The sequence below is a fragment of the Nicotiana tomentosiformis genome, chromosome 4 (assembly GCF_000390325.3).
Source record: "Nicotiana tomentosiformis chromosome 4, ASM39032v3, whole genome shotgun sequence".
NCBI lineage: Eukaryota > Viridiplantae > Streptophyta > Magnoliopsida > Solanales > Solanaceae > Nicotiana > Nicotiana tomentosiformis.
The window spans coordinates 66220888-66244760 of NC_090815.1; the positions used below are offsets into that span (position 1 = coordinate 66220888).

The window sequence follows — 23873 nt, forward strand, 5'->3', positions numbered from 1 at the left end:
GATCATAACTCTCCAGTTATGCAGATTTATATGGTGTATAACCTATCTAATTAATGCCCTTTGAATCTAGTTTCCAACGCATCAAACTGTTCGTCATTTGGACATGTATACAGAAAGTTATGACCATTTTACTGGACCTGTGTCATATGTGCGGCCAGATGCGCGGCCAAATCCGTGGCCGCGCATATTTGAGAGTTTCTGCCTCCAATCTCGCGGCCAAATCCACGGCCGCGGACGTAGAAACCCATTAAATACCCCAAGACCGGTTAGAGAGAGAAATAAGTCATTTATTTGAGCTAGGGCTTGTATATCAAGGGGAATCCGCCCAACACCTCCCTCCCATAAACCAAGGTAATGTTTTTGGAGTAATTTTGAGTTGATTACTACTCCTAAACACTTGTATTAACAAGGATTAATCTTGAAGATCCATAGATTTCCATTTAAATTTCCAAATTGGTCAAGAACACTACAAGTTGGGATTTTCATGAGTCTCACTACAAGAGGTATGTCTACCATCTCTAACTAATATATGGGGATTATTTATGTATGGAATATGTGTTATAACTTAGGGTATGGTGATTGAAAGCCATAAGTTTCCAATTTAAATACATAACCATTGTAGAGATGGAAAGGTGATTATTTGATGGAATTTTCTTGGTTGGGTGTGGATGGATGGTCATGTATGTGATGTTGGAAGTTAAGAATTGTTTAAGAATGATGGTGGGATAAATTGTTGGTAAATGGTAGTAGTTGGATGAACTAATTCTATGGTTAAGAGATGTAGAGATTCATGCCTACTAGGTGTTTGATAAAATGCCTAAATGGCCTAAATTATGGAATTTGTTACTAATATTGGTCCCATTGAATTATGTTGATGTAGATTGAAGTTGTAAGAGTAGTTGGTGGTTTTAATATCACTAAAGAGCTCCATCAAGGTATGTTGGCTAAACTCTTCTCTTAGAATTGAATCCCACGATATTCATGTAAATTATGTAAGTACCGAATGATTCATTATGAAATTGGCTATTCCGAGTAAGATTGGGTTGAAAGATATATGTTCAACAAGCATCCCAAATGCTCTATTCATGTTATGTTACCAATTGAGGATGTGTTAAAATATGGGCTGTGCATTAATAATATTTCGACTTTAAGTCAAGTTCAAATGAAGGCTATTATGCCAAATTTTGTGAAATATCTCTATGTGCATTAGACTCTAAATTGCTCACATGTGTACTACACACTTTGATTTGAATTGTGTTTGTTGTTGATGATGAGGATGATATTTGAAATTGATAATGTGAGCATGAAATACTAAATATGGCCAACGTGCCAAGAATGATCTTATAATTATGGCCACTAGTGCCAATGAAATGAAAAGATGTGAAAGTATTATGAAATGCGATGATTGATATAAAAAGGTTGATGTCTCAAATAAGACAGCCTAGCCGATCGGGTCGTGATCGGACACCATGCCGCACACATGGTGATGATTATGCTGGAAATTATAATTGAAATGGTAATTGTGGTTGATGTCCCTAATGTATAGCTTAGCCGATCGGGTCGTGATCGGACTCCGTGTTAAAGATGGTGGTATTGATATTGAGAGAAATTGTGATTGATGTCTTTAATGATATAGCCTAGCCGACCGGGTCGTGATCGGACTCCGTGCTAAGAGTACGGTGGTACCAGTTTTGTGAATAATGGCTTTGTGAATAATGGTATTGTGAAAAATAGTATATCGATACTAAAAATCTCACAATGTGAGATATAAAAATTAATTTGAACACTGTATTGATCCTAAATTGAGATTTGATGTTGATTAAGGCATTCATTGATATTATGATAATCTCGTTTGTATTATTTTTCATTCTATTGAAAGGGTGTTTAGTTATACATACTAGTGCTATTCGACGGTACTAACGTCCCTTTTGTCGGGGGTACTGCATCTTTAAATGGATGCAGGTTGTTCCACAGCAGGAGATATTGATCAGTGATAGCAGCACACCTTCTTCCCAGCTGACTTGGTGAGCCCCACTTCATCCCGGGGTCATGTACCTTTTGTACTTTATGTATTCGATTTGAGGTATAGCAGGGACCTTGTTGCCGGCATTATCATTGTACTCTTCTTTATCTATAGAGGCTCCGTAGACATAGTGTGGGTTGTGTATTGGTATTGAAAAAGTCAAAATATGTTATGTTATGGTTGTATTATTTGTCCATTTGAGACTTTAAAAATGATGAAACTATTGGTAATGAATGGGCATTGTAGACATGAATACCTTTTTGTCTAATTAATGAAAATATGTATTATCTCCATTTGTGGATGAGTTTGGGTAGAATGAAATCTAACAGGCTTGCTCGGTCGGGTTCACTCGGTTGAGCGCCGGTCGCGCTCCTCGGTTTTGGGGGGTGACACCTGCTTTGTATCTGGGTTTGGCTCTGCAACTGAGCTATTGCTGCCTGTTGGGCTTGCAACAATTCGAAAATCATACGCAAGCTAACGCCGTTTTCTTCGACGTTATGGGTATCTCGAACCACAGACCGAATGCCACCATGGATGCTATTCTCGGGTTCAGCATGGAGGTTCGCCTCAATGGCTACATGCGAATTGATATCTATTGGCACTCCGATTCGAGCTCCAACGGCGTTTACAAGTGGCCTTTCAGTACTGGGTGTCAAATTATTATTCTCATCTTGAAGACCGGCTCCGTTGTCGATTGATGAAGCCATTTGATTGGTAGTTAGTCGTTGCGAATCCGAAATCCAAGATATTTTCGGAACCGAGCACAAAACACAACAGTGTGTTTCTTCAGATTTGTATCAAATAACCACTGTTATCCTTAGCCCCACGGTGGGCACCAAACTGTTTACCCGAAAAATGGATGGAGTTGAATTTGTACGTAGTTCTAAGGATTTTTGGCGCAACTTAATACAAATTGTAAGGATAAATAGAAATACAAATATGGATTGCAAAGAATGCAAAATAGATAAAGTTGTAAAGAAGATGAATTTTAGGACTCAACAAGTGAAATCAATTTAAGAAGCTTGAAAGAACAATTCTTTACTATGGGAGAATATAGTGTTTTGATGACAATGTAAGCCTGAAAACTTGCCTTTACAGAAATGATAAACATGCCCTTTATAGTAGAGGGATCTTGCTCTAAACATAATTAAAAATACTCAGTGGGAGACCCACGATAAATCAGCTTTTCCACAATTCCTGCCAAAATTCTCTCTAGTGGGATTGCAACGACTTTTGTCTGCGAGCTCGATCTTGACTCGAGCTCTCGATCATGGTTTGAGCTCGATTCTGACTCGAGCTCTCGATCTTGGTTCGAGCTCGATTTTGACTCGAGCTCTCAAATTGATTCGGAGTCAATGTTGGTCGGTCTCTGGATCATAAGCTTAATAGCTTTACTTTGCATCATAGTTCGATTTGGATTCGAGCTTGACAATGATATCGACATTGATCAGCCCTTCGGATTCGAAGCTTGTTTGTACCATCTTCAAAACTCATCTCGAGGTCTCATTTCGATCGATTATCTTTCGAGCTCGATCAGACGTACGAATGTCGAAATTTATTTAGACCGTATACAAACTTAATATGGTTCATCGTTTTATTAAGAAAATAAAAAGGACCCTTTGAACACAAGAAGTAAATGTACAGTGTATTAGGAGCAACTCAAAAGTTTTTGATGTGTAGAATTCTGAACAACTTAGGTACAGCTATACATTCAACTTTTCCAAAAAGCTCTACAAAAAGACACTTATTTATTACTCCATTCGTCTTCAATCTTCCAAATCCATGAAGCCACGCACAACAACATAGCTCTGTAGAGATAAAATATATTTGCAACCGTCTGCGGCAAGAGATATGTCTTCCAAGATTTATAGTCACCATCGCGTCAGTGTCGCAGTGCATGTTTCGAAGAAGATTCATTGCACGCTGCCGTTAGCTTTCAATGATTCATCTGAAATTTGTAACCTAATATTAAATCTGTGTGGACAGTAAGGTTTTCCATTTTTTTCTTATTTTGCTTTAGAATTTTATTACTATTAAATTTGTTTTTAGTTGCAAATTTGACATTCATTTTGCTATTTATGCTTGCAACTGCTATTTTAACCTTCAATTCCAGTAAATTATGAAATAATTTCGAATATTCAAAGGATTATACCATGGTATAGTTACAATTGAATATGATAATACTAGGTGGAGAGACCTCATTTATGGTTTATTCTGTTTTTTTTAAGACAACTATTACAACCTTATCACGTTTTTTCTTCACACACTAAATAGTACTCCATCCGTTCACTTTTACTTGGCATGTATACTAAAAATAGATTTTTATTTTTAATTGTCACTTTACGCGTATCAAGAGAACACAAATTTTTTTTTCCTGTTATTCCCACAGTATTTATTACTCATTTCAAATCATTTTCTCAAATCCAATAAATTATGCATCAATTAATATGGGTATCATGGTAAATTATTCACTTCATTTATTATTTCTTAAGAGGCGTGAAAAGTCAAAACGTGTCAAGTAAAAGTGAACGGAGAGAGTATTTGCATGTAGAAGTTAAAGTCCAAGATGAAATCAAGGCATTAGATATGGAGGAATTCAAGGCGTTAGATATTAGAGGAATTCAAGACATTTAAGGTATCGAAGTCTAAGTAGAGATACGTATCCATGGGAGAACTATGTATGTAGATGTTTAATACGGATTGAGAGATATAGAGAAGGGGAAAGAGAAAAAAGAGAAGCACAGTAAGAGGTTATCAGGGAATGAATCTCAAGATAGGATCAGAAGGACGAAAGTCCGGAGTGTGTCATAACGAGATCAAAGGTCAGACAAAGTTGGGAAAGATAGAACTACAAAGTTAGTTATACCAAATTAAATTAAAGCTTTGAAAAGATGGAAATTTCATTTTCTTTCTCAATTCGTCTTGTATTATTATTATTATTATTATGTTGTGCTACTTATATAAGCCAGTCTCAAATACGTACATTTAGTGAAGATTTCTGTCAAATGAAAGTAATTATTTTCCTTTAGTAATTCTTATGAAGGAAAATAAAATTGTAATTATTGAAAAAATATTAAAATTAGAAAGGAAAATAATATTTGATTATTTTTTTTGTTTTAGGATTTAGTAGATTGCTAAATTTTGTAGGGTTGATGACTTTGTATCTACAACTTCTAGCGGTATCTGAGTTAGTATATAATAAGATTGCTGATGAAAGGGGAGAGAGTAAGCCATAACAAATAAATACACTATACCAATTATAATTGATAAAAATAATAAAAAATTAACAAGTAAAAATCCTAAAAAAGAAAAGAAAACAATAACAAAATTACAGGAATTATATAAAGAATATAAAACCACGAAAAAGGACAAATTAATAAACAAAATGTCAAAACTAGAATATAAGTATATCTTACAACTTAAGATTAAACATAAAATATGAATAAAGAAGAATTTGCGGTAGACGAAAAAACATACGAAAATTTGGATGGATTAAAAATAAAAATAATAACTTCAAATATAGGAAGAAGATATAAGAAAGTAGGAGAAAACATATATTTAATGTTAGAAAAAGAAACTGCAAGATTAGAAGATAGTTTAACAGCAATGACAAGAATAATAAAAGAAAATGAAGAAATTGATAGGAAAAATGAAATTGAAAAAATTAGGCAACAAGCTAAAAAAGAATTACAGCAAGTGGAAGAAAACAAAAACACCAGGATAATGGAATTAGAAAAAGAATTAGCAATATTAAAAGAATTGTATGAAAACAAACAGAGAGAAAGAGAAAAGAAAAAAGAATTAGAGCAAGAAGAAAGATTGAAGGAAGAAATAGAAAAATTTAGGGAAAAATTAAAAGAGGACATAGAAGTAAAACTTGAAGAAATAAATGAAACTAATAATGAAAATGAACAGAATACAGAAAGTTCAGAAGATTCAGAAATAAGTGAAACATATACAGAACTTATAACTAAAACAAATAACATAATAAATCCAGAAATATATGCCGGAGATATAAGCGAAAAACCAAGTACATCAAAAGAAAGAAAATACAAACAAACAATACCAACATATTACAATAATAATTATGAACGAAGTGACAGAAGTAAAGTATTATGGGATAAAAGATTAAACAGAAAATGGACACCAAAAACAATAAATGAACAATATAACTTTTTGGACTTAGATTGCGTAGAAGACGTTAATAAAATAATACAACTATGGGTAGGATATATATCAAAACAATTAATAGATAATAAAATACCAATTCCAGAAGCACCAGGATATATAGAAAGGACAATAATAGGAACAGTAAAATTATGGATACAAAATCTAAATGATGAAAGTATAAAAGCATTAAGAAGTAATAAAAAATTCGATGGTGAATCAGCTACAACAACTATAGACATATTAATAAAATATGAATTAGCTATAAGAAATGAATTTAGTAGTATGACAACAGAAATAGAAGAGCAACAAAAAGAAAAAACAGTAAGTAGAAATCTAATGAACAAACTAGCTATATGTAACATGTGTTACATAGACGAATATACGTGTGCATTTAAAGAATATTACTATAAAGGAACATATAGTGTTGAAGAAGGAAAAGAAATCAGAAAAATATACTTTACAAAATTACCAGAACCTTTTAGTTCTAAAATAATAAGAGATTGGGAAAAAGCAGGATTAGAAGATACCTTAGGAGCTAGAATTAGATATTTAAAGAATTGGTTTATAGAATTATGTGAAAAACATAAAGAAGAAATTAAAATGGAAAAAACACTGATAAAAAACCTTACATGTTGTAAAATTAAAACTGCACCCCAGTTTGGATGTACAGATAATTATTATAAAAAGAAAAATTATAAAAGAAAATATAAAAAATATAGAAGAAATAAGTTAAAATATAAGTATAAAAACCCGAGGAAAAGATATTATATAAAAGATTACAAAAGAAAAAGACCATATAGAATTAAGAAAAAATTATCCGAATGTACTTGTTACAATTGTGGAAAATTAGGACACCTAGCCAAAGATTGTAAATTACCTAGAGACCCTAAAAAGAAACAAATAACAGAAATTAACACTGATAATGAAGAATACATGCAACTAGACTATATAGATTATGAATTAGATAGTGAAGATAGTATTTATGAATTAGAACCTGAATTAGAAACAGAAATAGAATCAGAAAAAGAACTATCAGATATAGAGGAAAATGACTGAAAACGATATACAAATAATAAGCAGAGAAGAATATAAGGATGAAGAATCAAGTGAACAAAAAGTAATATTTGATAATGATATTTTTGAAAAAATAAAAGGAAAAGATTTAGATTTAAGCATCGGTAAAATATTAGAAGTACCAACAATAAAAAACTGGTTCAAAATTAAAAAAGAAGAATATTATGTAATAAGTCAAAAAGAACATATAATAGATTGTAAATATACTAGAGGAAAAGCTAAAATACCTATAATAAATAAAAGAACAATAAATAAAGAAATTCAGAATATAAAAGCAAAAAATCCGATCAAATATGTACACTTAGGAGGAACAGAAATACTTATAAAAGCCTGTTTTAGAGAAGGGATAGATACACCAATAGAAATATATTTAGCAGATGATAGAATAGTACAACCTATAGAAAAGAGTATAATTTGTGCAATAAAAGGAAATTTGATATACCAAAAATTTAAATTTATAATTAGTGCTAACTATACAGTAGCATTAAAAGATGCTAATATAGATAAATCACTAGTATTGTACTGGAAAATGTCAGGAATAGAGCTGGCACCAGGAAGTAAAATATTTACAGCAAAATGTAAAAATTTATATATATTAACAACCAATCACAAAATAACAGCACGAAATAAGATTGAAAAAATAAAGATAGAAAACCCATTTGATAGTATAATATCAGTCATAGACAATAATGATTATAGTTACAAAGATATAGATATGGAAGGAGATTTAGAAATAGTAAGAGAAAGACTAAGCACATCTAAAAGAATAAATTATGAATCCCCACAAACTACATCTTCAAGAGCAAGTACCTCGAGAAGATTAGAATATACAAACCCACAAAGATTAATAAAAGAACCGGAGTTACACAACTATTATATAACAGGAGTAATAGATCAAAGAAAATACCTAATAATGATAAATACTGGACAAGAAGACAATTATATAACTAAAGAACTAGTTAAAGAAAGTGAAATAATAACTACAGAAACAATATGCCCAGGATTACCTAAAAATTTGGTAGGAACAGAAGAAATAACAAAGAAGGAACTAATTATTGGAGGAATCCCAGTAGAAATAGAATTTAATATTTACCAAGGAAATGAAAATATTACCTTAGGAATAAAATGGTTAGAAACAGTTAAACCATATAACCTAGGAGATAGACATCTTATAATAACATATAAAAATAAGAAAATAACAATTGAAAGAACCTTAACATGACAAAAATATATATACTAGCAAAAATAATAATAGAAGGATATTACAGCAGATATTATACACCCATGATAGATACAGGAGCAGGAGTAAATGTATGCAGACATAACTGTTTACCTGAAGATAAATGGGAAAAATTATTAACACCTATTGTGGTAACAGGATTTAACAATGAAGGAAGCTTGATAACGCAAAAAGCAAAAAATATAAAAATACAAATATGGGATAAAATACTAACTATGGATGAAATATATAGTTATGAATTTACAAATAAAGATATATTAATAGGAATGCCCTTTTTAGATAAATTATACCCACATATAATAACAAAAACTCATTGGTGGTTTACTACACCATGCAAACAAAAAATAGGAGCAAAAAGAGTAAGAAATAAAATAAGAAAAACAACACCGTGGATTAAAGGAAGTGAAAAGGTAACCCAAAAATTAGAAAATGAAAAAATAAATGAGCAACAAATAGAATTAATAATATTTGCTATAAATAAGATAAAAATAATTCAAGACAAATTAGAATCATTATATAATGAAAATCCCCTTCAAGGATGGGATAAACATAAAACGAAAGTAAAAATAGAATTAATAGATGAAAATAGTATAATAACACAGAAACCATTAAAATATAATTTTAATGATCTAGAAGAATTCAAAATGCATATAAAAGAACTATTAAAAAATAATTATATACAGGAAAGTAATAGTAAACATAATAGCCCAGCATTTATAGTAAATAAACATAATGAGCAAAAAAGAGGTAAAAGTAGAATGGTAATAGATTATAGGAATTTAAATGCAAAAACAAAAACATATAATTACCCGATACCAAATAAAATATTAAAAATAAGGCAAGTACAAGGATATAATTACTTCAGTAAATTCGATTGTAAATCAGGATTTTATCACCTAAAATTAGAAGAAGAATCTAAAAAATTAACAGCTTTTACAGTACCACAAGGATTTTATGAATGGAACGTTTTACCATTTGGATATAAAAATGCACCAGGAAGATACCAACATTTTATGGATAGCTATTTTAATCAATTAGAAAACTGTATAATCTACATAGACGATATACTACTATACTCAAGGACACAAGATCAACATATAAAATTATTAGAAAAATTCATACATATAATAGAATCCTCAGGAATTAGCCTTAGTAAAAATAAGGCAGAAATACTTAAAAATCAGGTGGAATTCTTAGGAATTCAAATAGATAAAAATGGAATTAAAATGCAAACACATATAGTACAAAAAATAATAAATTTAAATGAAACCCTAGATACAAAAAAGAAATTACAATCATTCTTAGGATTAGTTAACCAAGTTAGAGAATATATACCTAAATTGGCAGAAAATTTAAAACCTTTACAGAAAAAATTAAAGAAAGATATAGAATATCACTTTGATGAAAAAGACAAAACATATATACAAAAAATAAAAGATATGTGTAAAAAATTACCAAAACTATATTTTCCAGATGAAAATAGAGAATTTATATATATAGTAGAGACAGACTCAAGTAACCATAGTTATGGAGGAGTACTTAAATACAAATATAAGGATGAAAAAATAGAACATCACTGTAGATATTATTCAGGATCATTTACGGAACCACAGTTAAAATGGGAAATAAATAGAAAAGAATTATTAGCTTTATATAAGTGTTTATTATCGTTTGAACCATATATAGTATATAACAAATTTATTGTTAGAACAGATAACACACAAGTTAAATGGTGGATAACCAAAAAGGTACAAGACTCAGTTACAACGAAAGAAATACGAAGACTCGTATTAAATATACTAAATTTCACATTTACAATAGAAATAATTCCTACTGACAAGAATGTGATTGCAGATTACTTATCAAGACAAAAGTACACAAACAAATGAAGAAGAAACTACACAAGACCTATTTTCAATACTTACTACACTATCACTACAAATGACGGAAGTAGAAAAGAGGTTGCAGATTATAGAAGCAAAAAACCTAAGCCAGCAGCATGGCTCAAAACATGCGGAACTAAGCCAGCAGCATGGCTCAAAACATGCGGACCTAGGAGGTGACGTTGGGAAACACCTAAAAACCCAAAACCTACAAACTAACACTATTTTACATACAGCTGCAGGTACATCAACATCAGCAATAAGAAAAGGAAAACATACAAATACAAATATGAACGCCATGTTCAACAAGCCATATACCCCAAAATCCCAAAATCCTTTGACACCATCACCACAAACAACTAGCTATAGAGAAAGCTTAAACCAGGAAAAACAAACCTACGATTATATTACCAACAGCTATATACAAAATATCCACAAGATTCAAACCTTTTTAAACCTAAATCCGAGATCAAAAACAATCCAAAACCCAAAAACAGACTATATAACACAACCATTACAAGGATACAACCGACTGATTGCCCAACCAGGGACGAATGCAAATTTAGTTAAAACATGTTACAATTACGGACTATTAAGTACAGTGTACACACAAACCGGACAAGAAATAGCTACAATACCAGAGCTATATAGTGCCTTTACTACCTACAAGAGAATCACCAAAGGAGACCTATTTTATATAAAATTTTATGTAGCACCAGCAGAGATACTCTATAACGAGATAAAACCAATAATCCAAGTTATTAAATTAGGACTAACTAGAGAAATGATTATCCCAGAAAATGTACAAATACAACCAGAAATACCCAAACCTGATATACCAGCATTCTACTCAAACAAAAGAATTATAGGACTATCAACCATTCTAAGTGAACTAGTCAACAATTATGTAGAAGAAAAACCTATTTGGGGATACCAATCCCGAGAACACACGATGATCTACACCCATTCAAAAAACCTAAGGGAAAACGACATGGAAGAGATACGGAGATGGATTAAAACATTAATCCAACCAGAAGAAGCACCCATTACAAGAGCTATTAGAGGAGAATTTATTTCTCAAAACTTAATGACAAGATACTGCAAACAAATTAGTCCAATCTACTCAGAGCACATATGTTCGAAATGTCAAGGAGAGAAAAACATAGTTCCAGAAATCAAATTTGAAGAAGAAGAAAACTAAAAAGATACGCAACAAAATATCAAGAAAGAGACAAAGGAATCTTACAACAAAAGCTACAAGACAAAAACAAAAGGACAGCTAGCAGGATCGGCAGGACCCAAGAAGAAGCAGAAAATGACATAAAGAAAAAAGCTATGTAATTATTAAAGCAACTTTTGACTTTATGTAAATTATTTTCCGTCTTTTAGTTTTTAAGTTGTTGTTGTGAGTCCCACTTTATCACTACCACTGTCAGTGGAAAAACTGTTGGGAACGCGTCTTTTACTTTAATTTTAGACCGTCCAAGTGTAAAGTTAGGAGGACGATGTTTGGATTAGTTTCCGTTATAAATAGACAGCCCTTAAGGCTTAGAGGGACACACCTTACCTTACCCCTTTCACATCCTTCTGAAAAAACTCTCTTGTAACCTCTCTTGTAAAAATCTATTCAGTGAAATAAATTAACATCTTTAATCTATGGAGCAATCCAAACCTATGAAAGAAGAAATCCCCGATATACAGTATCAAGTAAGTTTTTTTTAAAATATGTATAGCTAAATACATATATTCCTGAAATCTCTAGATTATCATAATTGTTATCATGTTATAACTGTTATTTAGAATAATTTTAGTAAGTTTGCCATGAATAATTATGCTGAGAGTAGTTTAAGCCCAGACTATGCCATCCTAAGGGTGAAACCAGTAAGGCAGAAGGCCGTGGTAGGGAAGTAACCAGAGTTGAGGCGCTGTTAGGGTAAAACGATTGAAGCAAAAAATCATGGTAGTGACTAAAAGAATTGTTCTTAATAACTTGTTATAGGATGACGATAAACATGATAAACGAAGAGATTAAAGGAATATTTTTAGCCAAAACATCAAACAAAAATGGATCATCCTTACATCTTAGATAACACTGATGAATATAAAATAACCATTTTACACATACTTAGATCACTAAATAATGATATCAAAAATATAATATTTGACAAATTACTTATGAACGAAATACTAGAACTAATGACCCAACAATGGTATGATTTAGCAGAATTATCTGACTTAGAAGAAGAGAATACAATAAGCCTATCTGAATTTGATATACTTACAGAGGATATATATTCAGACTAGATGAACCTAACAGAAACCCGAAAAATAATAGAATTACAAGAACATAGATTACATCAAAATATGCAATTATATCAAGAATCTAAAGATCTAATCTTTTTAGAACATATAAGAGATAATATAAAACAATTAAAAGAACTACATAATAAGGATAAACTAGAAAAACTAAATATAAACAAATTAATAACATTCTTCCAACTCCAAAAAATTAATATAAACGAATATATAGAAACAGGAGAAATAGAATATGTAGAATATATAACAAATTGTAAAATAGAAATATCAAAATTAGAATCTATAATAAGAGAATATTATGATTAAGCATGATAAATCAAGAATATTTACCATACTGGATAGAAATTACGGAAAAAATAGAAGCTTTAGAACAACAACTAAAATTAACAATCAATACTTACTTAATAACAAAGGATATAGACCTTCTGATAAATATACAACAAGACATAACGGAAATATTAAAAATAAAACCGTTACAAACAGAATATTACAATAAAATATTTACAATATAAAAATAGTCATAAATACAACAAATCCACTAAAGACTAAACAAAAATATAATCTGAACCACTTTTAAAGAATGATAGAAAAATACAGAATAACTACTTACATGACAAAAAGAATGCTAGAAAAATATAAAATACTAGTCCTATATTTTATCAAAGAATTAAAACCTACTGACATAAAAATAGATATTTGGGAAAAAATACTTAAATACGAAAAAGAAGTAGAAGACCCACAAAATACATACGATTTGGTAGAAGAATATTCAGACTTATGAAGATTTATGAACAAAAGCTAATCGGAGCTAAATCCGACCCACAAACCCCCCAAAATGGTATCAGAGCCATAACAAATAAATACAATATACCAATTATAATTGATAAAAATAATAAAAAATTAACAAGTAAAAATCCTAAAAAAGAAAAGAAAACAATAACAAAATTACAGGAATTATATAAAGAATATAAAACCACGAAAAAGGACAAATTAATAAACAAAATGTCAAAACTAGAATATAAGTATATCTTACAACTTAAGATTAAACATAAAATATGAATAAAGAAGAATTTGCGGTAGACGAAAAAACATACGAAAATTTGGATGGATTAAAAATAAAAATAATAACTTCAAATATAGGAAGAAGATATAAGAAAGTAGGAGAAAACATATATTTAATGTTAGAAAAAGAAACTGCAAGATTAGAAGATAGTTTAACAGCAATGACAAGAATAATAAAAGAAAATGAAGAAATTGATAGGAAAAATGAAATTGAAAAAATTAGGCAACAAGCTAAAAAAGAATTACAGCAAGTGGAAGAAAACAAAAACACCAGGATAATGGAATTAGAAAAAGAATTAGCAATATTAAAAGAATTGTATGAAAACAAACAGAGAGAAAGAGAAAAGAAAAAAGAATTAGAGCAAGAAGAAAGATTGAAGGAAGAAATAGAAAAATTTAGGGAAAAATTAAAAGAGGACATAGAAGTAAAACTTGAAGAAATAAATGAAACTAATAATGAAAATGAACAGAATACAGAAAGTTCAGAAGATTCAGAAATAAGTGAAACATATACAGAACTTATAACTAAAACAAATAACATAATAAATCCAGAAATATATGCCGGAGATATAAGCGAAAAACCAAGTACATCAAAAGAAAGAAAATACAAACAAACAATACCAACATATTACAATAATAATTATGAACGAAGTGACAGAAGTAAAGTATTATGGGATAAAAGATTAAACAGAAAATGGACACCAAAAACAATAAATGAACAATATAACTTTTTGGACTTAGATTGCGTAGAAGACGTTAATAAAATAATACAACTATGGGTAGGATATATATCAAAACAATTAATAGATAATAAAATACCAATTCCAGAAGCACCAGGATATATAGAAAGGACAATAATAGGAACAGTAAAATTATGGATACAAAATCTAAATGATGAAAGTATAAAAGCATTAAGAAGTAATAAAAAATTCGATGGTGAATCAGCTACAACAACTATAGACATATTAATAAAATATGAATTAGCTATAAGAAATGAATTTAGTAGTATGACAACAGAAATAGAAGAGCAACAAAAAGAAAAAACAGTAAGTAGAAATCTAATGAACAAACTAGCTATATGTAACATGTGTTACATAGACGAATATACGTGTGCATTTAAAGAATATTACTATAAAGGAACATATAGTGTTGAAGAAGGAAAAGAAATCAGAAAAATATACTTTACAAAATTACCAGAACCTTTTAGTTCTAAAATAATAAGAGATTGGGAAAAAGCAGGATTAGAAGATACCTTAGGAGCTAGAATTAGATATTTAAAGAATTGGTTTATAGAATTATGTGAAAAACATAAAGAAGAAATTAAAATGGAAAAAACACTGATAAAAAACCTTACATGTTGTAAAATTAAAACTGCACCCCAGTTTGGATGTACAGATAATTATTATAAAAAGAAAAATTATAAAAGAAAATATAAAAAATATAGAAGAAATAAGTTAAAATATAAGTATAAAAACCCGAGGAAAAGATATTATATAAAAGATTACAAAAGAAAAAGACCATATAGAATTAAGAAAAAATTATCCGAATGTACTTGTTACAATTGTGGAAAATTAGGACACCTAGCCAAAGATTGTAAATTACCTAGAGACCCTAAAAAGAAACAAATAACAGAAATTAACACTGATAATGAAGAATACATGCAACTAGACTATATAGATTATGAATTAGATAGTGAAGATAGTATTTATGAATTAGAACCTGAATTAGAAACAGAAATAGAATCAGAAAAAGAACTATCAGATATAGAGGAAAATGACTGAAAACGATATACAAATAATAAGCAGAGAAGAATATAAGGATGAAGAATCAAGTGAACAAAAAGTAATATTTGATAATGATATTTTTGAAAAAATAAAAGGAAAAGATTTAGATTTAAGCATCGGTAAAATATTAGAAGTACCAACAATAAAAAACTGGTTCAAAATTAAAAAAGAAGAATATTATGTAATAAGTCAAAAAGAACATATAATAGATTGTAAATATACTAGAGGAAAAGCTAAAATACCTATAATAAATAAAAGAACAATAAATAAAGAAATTCAGAATATAAAAGCAAAAAATCCGATCAAATATGTACACTTAGGAGGAACAGAAATACTTATAAAAGCCTGTTTTAGAGAAGGGATAGATACACCAATAGAAATATATTTAGCAGATGATAGAATAGTACAACCTATAGAAAAGAGTATAATTTGTGCAATAAAAGGAAATTTGATATACCAAAAATTTAAATTTATAATTAGTGCTAACTATACAGTAGCATTAAAAGATGCTAATATAGATAAATCACTAGTATTGTACTGGAAAATGTCAGGAATAGAGCTGGCACCAGGAAGTAAAATATTTACAGCAAAATGTAAAAATTTATATATATTAACAACCAATCACAAAATAACAGCACGAAATAAGATTGAAAAAATAAAGATAGAAAACCCATTTGATAGTATAATATCAGTCATAGACAATAATGATTATAGTTACAAAGATATAGATATGGAAGGAGATTTAGAAATAGTAAGAGAAAGACTAAGCACATCTAAAAGAATAAATTATGAATCCCCACAAACTACATCTTCAAGAGCAAGTACCTCGAGAAGATTAGAATATACAAACCCACAAAGATTAATAAAAGAACCGGAGTTACACAACTATTATATAACAGGAGTAATAGATCAAAGAAAATACCTAATAATGATAAATACTGGACAAGAAGACAATTATATAACTAAAGAACTAGTTAAAGAAAGTGAAATAATAACTACAGAAACAATATGCCCAGGATTACCTAAAAATTTGGTAGGAACAGAAGAAATAACAAAGAAGGAACTAATTATTGGAGGAATCCCAGTAGAAATAGAATTTAATATTTACCAAGGAAATGAAAATATTACCTTAGGAATAAAATGGTTAGAAACAGTTAAACCATATAACCTAGGAGATAGACATCTTATAATAACATATAAAAATAAGAAAATAACAATTGAAAGAACCTTAACATGACAAAAATATATATACTAGCAAAAATAATAATAGAAGGATATTACAGCAGATATTATACACCCATGATAGATACAGGAGCAGGAGTAAATGTATGCAGACATAACTGTTTACCTGAAGATAAATGGGAAAAATTATTAACACCTATTGTGGTAACAGGATTTAACAATGAAGGAAGCTTGATAACGCAAAAAGCAAAAAATATAAAAATACAAATATGGGATAAAATACTAACTATGGATGAAATATATAGTTATGAATTTACAAATAAAGATATATTAATAGGAATGCCCTTTTTAGATAAATTATACCCACATATAATAACAAAAACTCATTGGTGGTTTACTACACCATGCAAACAAAAAATAGGAGCAAAAAGAGTAAGAAATAAAATAAGAAAAACAACACCGTGGATTAAAGGAAGTGAAAAGGTAACCCAAAAATTAGAAAATGAAAAAATAAATGAGCAACAAATAGAATTAATAATATTTGCTATAAATAAGATAAAAATAATTCAAGACAAATTAGAATCATTATATAATGAAAATCCCCTTCAAGGATGGGATAAACATAAAACGAAAGTAAAAATAGAATTAATAGATGAAAATAGTATAATAACACAGAAACCATTAAAATATAATTTTAATGATCTAGAAGAATTCAAAATGCATATAAAAGAACTATTAAAAAATAATTATATACAGGAAAGTAATAGTAAACATAATAGCCCAGCATTTATAGTAAATAAACATAATGAGCAAAAAAGAGGTAAAAGTAGAATGGTAATAGATTATAGGAATTTAAATGCAAAAACAAAAACATATAATTACCCGATACCAAATAAAATATTAAAAATAAGGCAAGTACAAGGATATAATTACTTCAGTAAATTCGATTGTAAATCAGGATTTTATCACCTAAAATTAGAAGAAGAATCTAAAAAATTAACAGCTTTTACAGTACCACAAGGATTTTATGAATGGAACGTTTTACCATTTGGATATAAAAATGCACCAGGAAGATACCAACATTTTATGGATAGCTATTTTAATCAATTAGAAAACTGTATAATCTACATAGACGATATACTACTATACTCAAGGACACAAGATCAACATATAAAATTATTAGAAAAATTCATACATATAATAGAATCCTCAGGAATTAGCCTTAGTAAAAATAAGGCAGAAATACTTAAAAATCAGGTGGAATTCTTAGGAATTCAAATAGATAAAAATGGAATTAAAATGCAAACACATATAGTACAAAAAATAATAAATTTAAATGAAACCCTAGATACAAAAAAGAAATTACAATCATTCTTAGGATTAGTTAACCAAGTTAGAGAATATATACCTAAATTGGCAGAAAATTTAAAACCTTTACAGAAAAAATTAAAGAAAGATATAGAATATCACTTTGATGAAAAAGACAAAACATATATACAAAAAATAAAAGATATGTGTAAAAAATTACCAAAACTATATTTTCCAGATGAAAATAGAGAATTTATATATATAGTAGAGACAGACTCAAGTAACCATAGTTATGGAGGAGTACTTAAATACAAATATAAGGATGAAAAAATAGAACATCACTGTAGATATTATTCAGGATCATTTACGGAACCACAGTTAAAATGGGAAATAAATAGAAAAGAATTATTAGCTTTATATAAGTGTTTATTATCGTTTGAACCATATATAGTATATAACAAATTTATTGTTAGAACAGATAACACACAAGTTAAATGGTGGATAACCAAAAAGGTACAAGACTCAGTTACAACGAAAGAAATACGAAGACTCGTATTAAATATACTAAATTTCACATTTACAATAGAAATAATTCCTACTGACAAGAATGTGATTGCAGATTACTTATCAAGACAAAAGTACACAAACAAATGAAGAAGAAACTACACAAGACCTATTTTCAATACTTACTACACTATCACTACAAATGACGGAAGTAGAAAAGAGGTTGCAGATTATAGAAGCAAAAAACCTAAGCCAGCAGCATGGCTCAAAACATGCGGAACTAAGCCAGCAGCATGGCTCAAAACATGCGGACCTAGGAGGTGACGTTGGGAAACACCTAAAAACCCAAAACCTACAAACTAACACTATTTTACATACAGCTGCAGGTACATCAACATCAGCAATAAGAAAAGGAAAACATACAAATACAAATATGAACGCCATGTTCAACAAGCCATATACCCCAAAATCCCAAAATCCTTTGACACCATCACCACAAACAACTAGCTATAGAGAAAGCTTAAACCAGGAAAAACAAACCTACGATTATATTACCAACAGCTATATACAAAATATCCACAAGATTCAAACCTTTTTAAACCTAAATCCGAGATCAAAAACAATCCAAAACCCAAAAACAGACTATATAACACAACCATTACAAGGATACAACCGACTGATTGCCCAACCAGGGACGAATGCAAATTTAGTTAAAACATGTTACAATTACGGACTATTAAGTACAGTGTACACACAAACCGGACAAGAAATAGCTACAATACCAGAGCTATATAGTGCCTTTACTACCTACAAGAGAATCACCAAAGGAGACCTATTTTATATAAAATTTTATGTAGCACCAGCAGAGATACTCTATAACGAGATAAAACCAATAATCCAAGTTATTAAATTAGGACTAACTAGAGAAATGATTATCCCAGAAAATGTACAAATACAACCAGAAATACCCAAACCTGATATACCAGCATTCTACTCAAACAAAAGAATTATAGGACTATCAACCATTCTAAGTGAACTAGTCAACAATTATGTAGAAGAAAAACCTATTTGGGGATACCAATCCCGAGAACACACGATGATCTACACCCATTCAAAAAACCTAAGGGAAAACGACATGGAAGAGATACGGAGATGGATTAAAACATTAATCCAACCAGAAGAAGCACCCATTACAAGAGCTATTAGAGGAGAATTTATTTCTCAAAACTTAATGACAAGATACTGCAAACAAATTAGTCCAATCTACTCAGAGCACATATGTTCGAAATGTCAAGGAGAGAAAAACATAGTTCCAGAAATCAAATTTGAAGAAGAAGAAAACTAAAAAGATACGCAACAAAATATCAAGAAAGAGACAAAGGAATCTTACAACAAAAGCTACAAGACAAAAACAAAAGGACAGCTAGCAGGATCGGCAGGACCCAAGAAGAAGCAGAAAATGACATAAAGAAAAAAGCTATGTAATTATTAAAGCAACTTTTGACTTTATGTAAATTATTTTCCGTCTTTTAGTTTTTAAGTTGTTGTTGTGAGTCCCACTTTATCACTACCACTGTCAGTGGAAAAACTGTTGGGAACGCATCTTTTACTTTAATTTTAGACCGTCCAAGTGTAAAGTTAGGGGGACGATGTTTGGATTAGTTTCCGTTATAAATAGACAGCCCTTAAGGCTTAGAGGGACACACCTTACCTTACCCCTTTCACATCCTTCTGAAAAAACTCTCTTGTAACCTCTCTTGTAAAAATCTATTCAGTGAAATAAATTAACATCTTTAATCTATGGAGCAATCCAAACCTATGAAAGAAGAAATCCCCGATATACAGTATCAAGTAAGTTTTTTTTAAAATATGTATAGCTAAATACATATATTCCTGAAATCTCTAGATTATCATAATTGTTATCATGTTATAACTGTTATTTAGAATAATTTTAGTAAGTTTGCCATGAATAATTATGCTGAGAGTAGTTTAAGCCCAGACTATGCTATCCTAAGGGTGAAACCAGTAAGGCAGAAGGCCGTGGTAGGGAAGTAACCAGAGTTGAGGCGCTGTTAGGGTAAAACGATTGAAGCAAAAAATCATGGTAGTGACTAAAAGAATTGTTCTTAATAACTTGTTATAGGATGACGATAAACATGATAAACGAAGAGATTAAAGGAATATTTTTAGCCAAAACATCAAACAAAAATGGATCATCCTTACATCTTAGATAACACTGATGAATATAAAATAACCATTTTACACATACTTAGATCACTAAATAATGATATCAAAAATATAATATTTGACAAATTACTTATGAACGAAATACTAGAACTAATGACCCAACAATGGTATGATTTAGCAGAATTATCTGACTTAGAAGAAGAGAATACAATAAGCCTATCTGAATTTGATATACTTACAGAGGATATATATTCAGACTAGATGAACCTAACAGAAACCCGAAAAATAATAGAATTACAAGAACATAGATTACATCAAAATATGCAATTATATCAAGAATCTAAAGATCTAATCTTTTTAGAACATATAAGAGATAATATAAAACAATTAAAAGAACTACATAATAAGGATAAACTAGAAAAACTAAATATAAACAAATTAATAACATTCTTCCAACTCCAAAAAATTAATATAAACGAATATATAGAAACAGGAGAAATAGAATATGTAGAATATATAACAAATTGTAAAATAGAAATATCAAAATTAGAATCTATAATAAGAGAATATTATGATTAAGCATGATAAATCAAGAATATTTACCATACTGGATAGAAATTACGGAAAAAATAGAAGCTTTAGAACAACAACTAAAATTAACAATCAATACTTACTTAATAACAAAGGATATAGACCTTCTGATAAATATACAACAAGACATAACGGAAATATTAAAAATAAAACCGTTACAAACAGAATATTACAATAAAATATTTACAATATAAAAATAGTCATAAATACAACAAATCCACTAAAGACTAAACAAAAATATAATCTGAACCACTTTTAAAGAATGATAGAAAAATACAGAATAACTACTTACATGACAAAAAGAATGCTAGAAAAATATAAAATACTAGTCCTATATTTTATCAAAGAATTAAAACCTACTGACATAAAAATAGATATTTGGGAAAAAATACTTAAATACGAAAAAGAAGTAGAAGACCCACAAAATACATACGATTTGGTAGAAGAATATTCAGACTTATGAAGATTTATGAACAAAAGCTAATCGGAGCTAAATCCGACCCACAAACCCCCCAAAATGGTATCAGACGAACAACTGCGAAAGCATTTGCCAAGGATGTTTTCATTAATCAAGAACGAAAGTTGGGGGCTCGAAGACGATCAGATACCGTCCTAGTCTCAACCATAAACGATGCCGACCAGGGATCGGCGGATGTTGCTTTTAGGACTCCGCCGGCACCTTATGAGAAATCAAAGTTTTTGGGTTCCGGGGGGAGTATGGTCGCAAGGCTGAAACTTAAAGGAATTGACGGAAGGGCACCACCAGGAGTGGAGCCTGCGGCTTAATTTGACTCAACACGGGGAAACTTACCAGGTCCAGACATAGTAAGGATTGACAGACTGACTGTCAATCCTATTTATTTACTAAAGCTGACTGTCACAATCACAATTTTCCTCTGTAGGATGTCGTGACGGTACCTAATCTCTAAAACTAGGTAAGCCTAACAAACATGCGGAAGGGAATGAAACAATAATTGAAAATCTCCAAACTCAACAACATATATAGAATGGAAATCTCTACGGCTCAAAGTGTATACAATATCCCACAACCCGGCGTAATACAAGTCACAAGCTCTAAGACAATACCAAATCATTCCTATACAACTGTGTCTAGTAAAGGAAGAAATATATAAAAAGGGATAGAAGGGGACTCCGAGGCCTGCGAACGCGGGCAGGTGTACCTTGAAGTCTCCAATGCAAACTCAGCTCATTAGTGTCGGGAGTGATAAGAAGTACCTGGATCTGCACAAAAAGATGTGCAGAAGCGTAGTATGAGTATACCACAATGATACCTAGTAAGTGCCAAGCCTAACCTCGGTAGGGTAGTGACGAGGTCAGGTCAAGGCCCTATTGGAATAATAATAAGAAACAGGACGAAAGATATAGCAATACAATGGTGATAACAATGGAAATGAAACAAATAAGGAAGTTACCAAAAATTAACTACACAGAATTAAGGCAGATAATACAACACGGAAGGAAACAAGGATTGACATGTTAAGAAAATAAACAACCAAGACAAGTACAGCAAATAGAGAAAGATCAACAAGGGCCTCTACCAAGGTACTGCCTCGTAGTCCCAAATAACAAAAAGTAACTCACAGTCTTTCCTTATATCACCGCGGGAACCTTTGCATTTAGTTTTGAAAATTATTTTATTCGAAATGGCATCCCGCGTTTTAGCCCACCTTATCACACTGCATGGCTTCTAATAGTTTCCTTACTAGCCATGCATATCAAGCCCATCTTAATTCACCGCATGTTTTTTAACACCTAGACCTTATACCACCACAAGCGTATCAATATCGCAACGTATCACAATTCGCACCACAATTGCCCAATATCACAACATGCTAGAGAAACCAAACAATAATATAATTTCATAATAAGGAGCCCTCGGATCAACCACAATGTACACAAAATCTTAACAATAACAACCGGAAGAATAACTCGATAGAATGATATTTTGCCACTTAACACTTTGCCTCAATAGGAATCACGGCCTTTGCATTTCAATACCAATTTCAACAACAAGATATTCCAAGAATAGCAATTTTAAGTAAAGAATTCAACAGTTAATTAATGAATACGGGATAAAAGAAACAAGAACTTCAACTAGACATGTAGAGCAATAAGCAAGTAAGAAATAAGACAAGTAGATATGTGAAATTAGACAAAAAACAAATGATGACTATAACATGTTAAGGCAACACAATTAAGGCATGAAAGGGATTTACATAGCTAAAATCAGAAATTTTACATTCAGCCCGTGTACACACTCGTCACCTTGTGTACACGGCTTCCACATATCACAATTATCACACACAACACCAATCCTAAAGGGTAATTCCCGCACACAAGGTTAGGAAAGTCACTTACCTCAAACCACGCTAAATCAATCAACTAGAAGGCATTTTCCTCGATTATCCAACTCTGAATGGCTCGAATCTAGCCAAAACAATTTCATTCTATAAATATAACTATAGGAAACTAATTCAAACATGAAATTACAATCCTTGCGAAGAATTAAAAAGTTGACCCAAAAAGTC

General features: G+C 30.4%; 2 protein-coding genes across 2 annotated transcripts; both read left to right on the top strand.

Moving 5' to 3' along the window:
* Window positions 1-5339: 5339 nt before the first annotated feature.
* On the top strand, window positions 5340-7745 carry LOC138908967 (uncharacterized). Its single transcript, XM_070199833.1, has one exon. It carries the CDS (start codon window positions 5462-5464, stop codon window positions 7247-7249), a length of 1788 nt encoding a protein of 595 aa, XP_070055934.1. The 5' UTR covers window positions 5340-5461; the 3' UTR covers window positions 7250-7745.
* A 5876-nt stretch (window positions 7746-13621) lies between these two features.
* Window positions 13622-16045, top strand: LOC138908968 (uncharacterized). The gene has a single exon (XM_070199834.1). The coding sequence runs from the start codon at window positions 13762-13764 to the stop codon at window positions 15547-15549; it is 1788 nt and encodes a 595-aa protein (XP_070055935.1). The 5' UTR covers window positions 13622-13761; the 3' UTR covers window positions 15550-16045.
* Window positions 16046-23873: the final 7828 nt, after the last annotated feature.